General features: G+C 40.3%; 1 protein-coding gene across 3 annotated transcripts in view; it reads left to right on the top strand.

The window, feature by feature from the left end:
• The window catches only part of LOC134188665 (DENN domain-containing protein 2D-like), a 17,969-nt gene extending 11,793 nt beyond the window's left edge, over positions 1 to 6,176 (top strand). For all 3 annotated transcript variants that reach the window (XM_062656832.1, XM_062656833.1, XM_062656834.1), the window contains 17 exons: positions 1 to 19; positions 86 to 151; positions 597 to 623; positions 680 to 715; positions 780 to 845; positions 1,748 to 1,854; positions 2,563 to 2,620; positions 2,698 to 2,820; positions 2,882 to 2,923; positions 3,246 to 3,305; positions 3,372 to 3,444; positions 3,572 to 3,618; positions 3,751 to 3,795; positions 4,007 to 4,094; positions 4,159 to 4,204; positions 5,580 to 5,674; positions 5,952 to 6,176. The exon at positions 1 to 19 is cut by the window's left edge and continues 59 nt beyond it. In XM_062656832.1, coding sequence (XP_062512816.1) covers positions 1 to 19; positions 86 to 151; positions 597 to 623; positions 680 to 715; positions 780 to 845; positions 1,748 to 1,854; positions 2,563 to 2,620; positions 2,698 to 2,820; positions 2,882 to 2,923; positions 3,246 to 3,305; positions 3,372 to 3,444; positions 3,572 to 3,618; positions 3,751 to 3,795; positions 4,007 to 4,094; positions 4,159 to 4,204; positions 5,580 to 5,674; positions 5,952 to 6,016 — 1,063 coding nt within the window. In that variant the 3' untranslated portion in view covers positions 6,017 to 6,176. The remainder of the gene's footprint in view (positions 20 to 85; positions 152 to 596; positions 624 to 679; positions 716 to 779; positions 846 to 1,747; positions 1,855 to 2,562; positions 2,621 to 2,697; positions 2,821 to 2,881; positions 2,924 to 3,245; positions 3,306 to 3,371; positions 3,445 to 3,571; positions 3,619 to 3,750; positions 3,796 to 4,006; positions 4,095 to 4,158; positions 4,205 to 5,579; positions 5,675 to 5,951) is intronic.
• The last annotated feature ends 965 nt before the right edge of the window (positions 6,177 to 7,141 follow it).

Genomic DNA, 7,141 nt, shown 5'->3' with positions numbered 1-7,141 from the left:
CTTTGAATTGTATTCTAAGGTTTGAAATACTGTATATTATAGATTGATAATGTACAGTATTACTTAATTTAATTTTTGTTGTCAGATTCTTGATGCTGTTGAGCAACGGCGATCTCATTCTGCGAGTGCAGTTTTCACTTTTCTCCAAGCAGTGAGTATATGCTTTTACTTTCGTTTTAATGGTATTCATTGATGTATTAGTGTAATACCGAGGGTCAGTATATGCATCAATTGATTTAGATACTAAATGTTTGCACAGAATAAGCAGGAACAAACGAGCATTGAAAATTGTGTTATTGAAGTAAATGAAATCTCTCAGTCACAGGAAGTATTGCTTCCTATCTGATGGTGTTTGCTGTCAGAGCCGGAGTGTTCACTGCATATTTGTATGCATAGATGATTTACGTTGATGCTGGTTGCTTGATTTTGATTTTAAGAGTTTAGAGTGATTTGTTGTGTGTGTGTGTGTGTGTGTGTGTGTGTGTGTGTGTGTGTGTGTGTGTGTGTGTGTGTGTGTGTGTGTGTGTGTGTGTGTGTGTGTGTGTGCATACATCCATGCGTCTGTCTGTCACAAGAATAATTTTCTTTCTTTTCAGGTTATTGCCAATCCATTTCCATCTCCTGTAAGTGAGACAGTGTTTCGTTGTGTCATACAATCCTCATTGTTTTCTTCATCTAGGGGAGAGCTGTCAAAGTGAAGGCTTTGACATTTGGGGTACATACTACTATATTGTCTAATGAGTCTGTTATGATAAAGAGTGATTATTGTTTGTCGTTAGTCTGGAACAGATGAAATGGAAGAGTTAGTTCTCCGTCGACCGCTTGACTCAGATCGTTTAGAACATGTAAGTTCGACAACATAGAAATTTGAAATTGTATTTTAACTGTGAACTGGTGGTAATAGCTTGCCCTTTCAATTGTTCTTGTTTGCTATCATATTATTTCAGGGGTTTGCCCAAGGTGGTTGGAGGTGGTCTGGCCTGAGCATCACTGACAAAACTTACCGACCATCACTCTGCATGTTCCAACCACCATTATATATTTTTAGCTAGAGTTTTGTGTGTTGGAAGTTGAGCAGTTTGTTGAAATGTGAGCACTTTGTTCACACCCTGATACGACGGCAGACTCTCCTTGCTATGATACGATCTATAATATGATCTATCGCTCAGGGCACTAACTAGGCAGTGTGAGATCCAACACAGCAGTCTGCATGTCAACGGCAAGCAAGGTAATATACCAAGCTGCCTGTGACAGAGCCAGTTAAGGTCATCTTCAGTGTCTTTTGCTAGACAGGAGCACTGGCTGTTCGAAACCTGCAACTGATGCATGGATTTGAGACGTCTAACCATGCCATAGTATAGACGTGATACTGGGCAACATAGTTCCCTGACTATTGACAGAAGTTGCAGCTTTCTTAGTCTGCTCTTTCAGCTCATGGACCATCAACAGCGCGATACGTTCTTTTTGGCGCTTTCTTGTCTGTTTTGTGACAATGCTTGGTTGTCCGAGAGTTTACTCTACTTCTTTCCTAGATATCTACACCCTGAAATAAACTACACCCATTAATGCAGTGGATACCCGGCACTACGAAAATCCTGGACAGAACACTGTTATTAGTCATTCTTTACAAGCATTTGATGTCTTCAAGCATAGACATTGTTAAAATGCCGTCAATGCAATATTTAAGAATAATTGTTCATGTTGGCTATGCTATCAGTCATTAGGTCAATTGTGGCTTGGTTTGTAGGTCAAGTTTGAAACTCTGTTTACAAAGCTTGGTGTCGCCAGAGTTTTGTCTCTCTTTGCAGCAATGCTGATGGAACGACATATAATCTTCTCTGCAAGTAAACTGAGGTAAGACAATTAGAAAGTGGATACTAAAGTGTGCACAGACAGGGAGTGGATGGACACGAAGAAGTAACAAACTTACCAGTAGACAGATAGGTGGACAGACAAACAGACAGACGGATGGATGGATAGACAAACAGATCGAACAGACTGACAGAGAGATAGACAGATGGATGGACAGACAAACAAATCAACAGACAGAATGACAGATGGATGGATGAACAGATGAACAGACAAACAGACTGACAGACAGATAGTCAAACGGATAGAAGGATGGTTGGACAAACAAATCGTCAGATGGATGGACGGATGGACAGACAAACAGACTGACAGGAAAACAGACGGACGGACGGATGAATTGTATTTCAAATACGACAATGTGAAACAATCAGAAAAATGAAGATAGCTAGCAACAGCACTAAAACATAAGATGGATGGCCAGACAGACAGATGGACAGACAAACAGACGGATGGATGGACGGTCACCCTGGCAAACAGACAGACAGGCATGCAACAGCAGATCAGACAAACGTACAGTAAAACAGATGGTTTGATTGACAGACAAACATCACACAGGCAAAACTAGTCAATTACCACATCCAGTGTGACTGTCCATACATCGACATACATCAACAGCATGACTGTTTAGTAGCAGCTTACTAGACCATCAACTCAACTACCAAACGAGACATAAATACGTCATTTACATTCTAGCACTTTATCGGAATGTGTTCATGCTGCTGCTGCCCTTCTCTATCCATTCTCTTGGCAGGTGACTACTAATCACATTTATTTAGGAAATTCAATGAATGTGTTTGACATATTGCTTGTTTATCATTTTACCTGTAGCATGTCTATATTCCCGTTTTGCCAAACAGTCTGATGGATTTTTGTTGTGCTCCGAGCCCGTACATTATGGGCGTTTTGAGTTCATCACTTGGCATGCTGGAGATGGACATGGTGGAGGCCGATGTGAGTCGTGTAGTCGCTGATTTACGGAATGGAAGGTCTTTAATTATGATTGGTCTGGTAGGTTTTGATTGTAGATTTTGATAAAGGCAAGTTTGTTAAGCAGGTGAGTTGTGTGATTCGTTGTGCATGCTTGTCTACATTCTTGCTTGCTTGTTTTCTTACGTGCTGGTCTGAGATGTGTGTGTGTGTGTGTGTGTGTGTGTGTGTGTGTGTGTGTGTGTGTGTGTGTGTGTGTGTGTGTGTGTGTGTGTGTGTGTGTGTGTGCTTGCATGCATGTACCTTAAGCCATTTGTTCAACCTGTTGGTTTTCATTGTCGCGTGCTTTTGATTCGTCATTTTGTCTATGTTTACATGCCATTCTGTGTTTGGTTTCTGATGCCTGTCACAATTTCTCTCGTCTTTCATTTGTGTCCATACTCTTGTAGGTGGGAGACGAGGATGATATTTTACCACCTAAACTTCGTAGTGCTCTCACAATGGCTATTGTAAGCCAACATATGTCAATCGCATGAAATTGTGTATTATTCTTATTGTATGTATCGGTTGTGTAGGACTCATCCAGTCAATTCGCAGGGAGTGATGTCATTGTGGAGGCTTTTGTTCGCTTCTTTGTTGAAACAATAGGTGAGATGAGGTGTTGTCAGAGTGGCAGTTTTTATTGTGTGTGTGTGTGTGTGTGTGTGTGTGTGTGTGTGTGTGTGTGCAGGCATGTCCATTTATGTCAACTAAACGAAACTGATTTGACGTTTAGGTCATTATCACCAATATTTAGCGTCTAATGAATCAGAAGAATTTCGAGTAAGCACTAACTGTTATTACCACACACACACACACACACACACACACACACACACACACACACACACACACACACACACACACACACACACACACACACACACACAACACTAATCACGATTTCTTTTCTAGATGGATGCATTTGTCAAAGCACCAAAGTCAAAAGGCATTAAAAAGGTACCTTCAATTAACTTTTGATTATTTCTTTGTATTGTCATCAGAGTATTAGTGCTTCAAGATCTTATACACAAAATTAACTTTGATACTCATTTTTCAACTGACTCTCACTCAGAAATATAATTAATTTTTTTTATGTTTTTGTAATTTAATTTTTTTAGAAAGTAGATGTTGATATTTATTGACTTTATAATGTGGTGTTTTGTTGCAGTTTCTTAGCTATTTCAAGAATACTCAAATGCTGCAAACATTCGTCGATCAGCGAATAGATGCGCAGTTCCGAGAAGCACTCCATAACAGTCAGTAGAGTTTGTTGTAATAATGCTCGCTTGTTTGTTTGATGAAATCATCGGTTGTACTCAGGTCTATTTGAGAAACGGGTTAGAGAGTGCGGGGCAGAGACACTGAAGTGAGTAGGTGTAGTTGTTGTATCACAGTATGTATGAATATTTTTACCCGATGTCCGGATATCCGGGCTACAGTAGTCCTTCGACGTGCGACCATACAACCATATGACCATAAGACAGTATTTATACTCGATTAGCACAGATGGAAAATGAAGCTATTCCAACCAATAGACGACCAATAGGCGAACATGATGTCATCTTATTGCTTCACCTTTCTTTGTTTGCCAGCTGTGCTATAAGAATTCAGCCATCAGGCGTCTGTCCTGTACATGGTGTTTAGTCCTTTGCTGTAGATAAGGGTGTAGCAGGTAGAAACAACGCCTAATCTACTTTCATAATTTGCATTTTCCTCACCAACAACCAGGCGTCTAGTGAGCGTGCACATTACTCCAACACGTAAGTCGAAGATGGCCTGCAACATTTGGCTTGTTCTACGGTGTTTCTGCATAGATGGTGGTTCTACAGTCTGACAGCTTGAATTTTCGATGTATGTGGCTAATTATTGTTACTTTCCAAAGTCAGAGAGAAAAGGACACCTTATATTAATGTTTTTTTTGGCTCAGGCAACTCTGGGGTCACCTCATTAGGACAAGTTGTGCCTACTTAGCTGTGATCCTAAATGATTGTTGTTAGACAGTGATAGCTGTGTAACAGTAAGTGTAACCACCACTTGAGGGGATTTTCAATGGTGTCCAATTCATGAGCGTTTGTGCCTCTTGATTTCAGCTGTACACGTGTTTTAGCATGTGGCATGCATGTACACCAGCCGAAGGTAGCACTGTAGTGCTTCTCTATTCATTATGTACTGTAGACATTTCATACTATATATATATATATATACTTCACCCCAATGGTTGGCCAGAGTCAAAGGTCAAAGAGTCAACTGGCCAAAAAATTGACACCTAAAGTTGTTCATTGGCGGAAGTGGTTGATTCATTGACTTAAACATCATGTTGCTATTTAGTAGAGCTTCAAACCACCACCACTACCTAAATATATAGACCTAATCTTCTATACAATATCTGAGTCAACAAATTCTTCTACACGTCGTCGACAGGTATGCCCAAGTCGAGAATGTCAGCATTTCTACAGATGCAAATCTAGCAAACAGTCACTGTGGAAAGCACCATTTAGCACTAATTAAAGGACTAAGAGGTGTGGAAATCTTAGAGCTTTCGCCAAAGTTGGGGCTGGGTCCTTACTTGAGTTCTGGTGTAATAATCAAGCTAGTACGGTAGTCACATCAGAAGTGGATATTTAGTAAATAAGGTTATATAATCCTACAGGTAATTAAACAGCAGGCTGTGTTGCAAATAGCTACGGAATGCAGATGTTCGTCCTAACCCGAGTATTTACCGTTTGATTTCTTTATTGCAGGTTTGGCAAAGGAAAGAGTAAGGGTATAGGCGGCAAGTTGAAAGGACTATCACATACCTCGTTCTCCAAGGTGATTAGCAAAGCCAAGGAGGGAGGTAAGCAATGAGATAACAACATCAATGTAAATTTGTAATATTAATTTAATTTACAAAAAATTAAAAATATAGAAAAATTTAAAATATTTAATATTTTTAATTTTTATATATTTCAATTTTTTAATATATTTTTAAAGTTTTATATTTTTAATTTTTTAATATATTTTAAATTTCCTATATATTTTAATTTATATATATTTTTAATTTTTATATTTTAAAATTTTCTAGATGTTTAATTTTTTAGTTAAGTCTTAATTTATATTTTTGTCTCTTACAGGCGTTCGCATAAAAAAGAGACTGCAAGGTGTCGACGTGGACGAACAGGGAAGTGAGGATGATTAGGATAGATGTAATAGGTAGCGTAGTGGTCGACTGTTTACAGTAGTTGAGCTGGCTCTAGCTTCTGATACACAGTCCATATTGTATATAAGACAAATACTGTGGGTTGCTATATTTATGTAGGAGTCGGACAATAATTTGAACTAGATTGATTTGAATGAGGCTATTTGCGGTTTATTGGGCATCATCGGGTTGCTAGTCTAGGTGTGTGTGTGTGTGTGTGTGTGTGTGTGTGTGTGTGTGTGTGTGTGTGTGTGTGTGTGTGTGTGTGTGTGTGTGTGTGTGTGTGTGTGTGTGTGTGTGTGTGTGTGTGTGTGTGTGTGTGTGTGTGTGTGTGTGTGTGTGTGTGTGTGTGTGTGTGTGTGTGTGTGTGTGTGTGTGTGTGTGTGTGTGTGTGTGTGTGTGTGTGTGTGTGTGTGTGTGTGTGTGTGTGTGTGTGTGTGTGTGTGTGTGTGTGTGTGTGTGTGTGTGTGTGTGTGTGTGTGTGTGTGTGTGTGTGTGTGTGTGTGTGTGTGTGTGTGTGTGTGTGTGTGTGTGTGTGTGTGTGTGTGTGTGTGTGTGTGTGTGTGTGTGTGTGTGTGTGTGTGTGTGTGTGTGTGTGTGTGTGTGTGTGTGTGTGTGTGTGTGTGTGTGTGTGTGTGTGTGTGTGTGTGTGTGTGTGTGTGTGTGTGTGTGTGTGTGTGTGTGTGTGTGTGTGTGTGTGTGTGTGTGTGTGTGTGTGTGTGTGTGTGTGTGTGTGTGTGTGTGTGTGTGTGTGTGTGTGTGTGTGTGTGTGTGTGTGTGTGTGTGTGTGTGTGTGTGTGTGTGTGTGTGTGTGTGTGTGTGTGTGTGTGTGTGTGTGTGTGTGTGTGTGTGTGTGTGTGTGTGTGTGTGTGTGTGTGTGTGTGTGTGTGTGTGTGTGTGTGTGTGTGTGTGTGTGTGTGTGTGTGTGTGTGTGTGTGTGTGTGTGTGTGTGTGTGTGTGTGTTAGCTACAGGGCATGTCTAAGTTTTGGTGTACAGTGGAACCTGTGAATCACAAGTTCTGTGAATCACAAGTTGACCACCCAAAGGGACCGTTCTTATTCTCAGGTGGTCCCAATAGTCAGACTGACATTTCACATTTGTACGTGTAGACCAATCTATGTACA

This window comes from Corticium candelabrum, chromosome 13 (assembly GCF_963422355.1).
Source record: "Corticium candelabrum chromosome 13, ooCorCand1.1, whole genome shotgun sequence".
In the NCBI taxonomy this organism is placed as follows: Eukaryota; Metazoa; Porifera; class Homoscleromorpha; order Homosclerophorida; family Plakinidae; genus Corticium; species Corticium candelabrum.
Note: the sequence above shows the minus strand (reverse complement) of the source record. Positions and strands in the feature narration are given on the sequence as shown.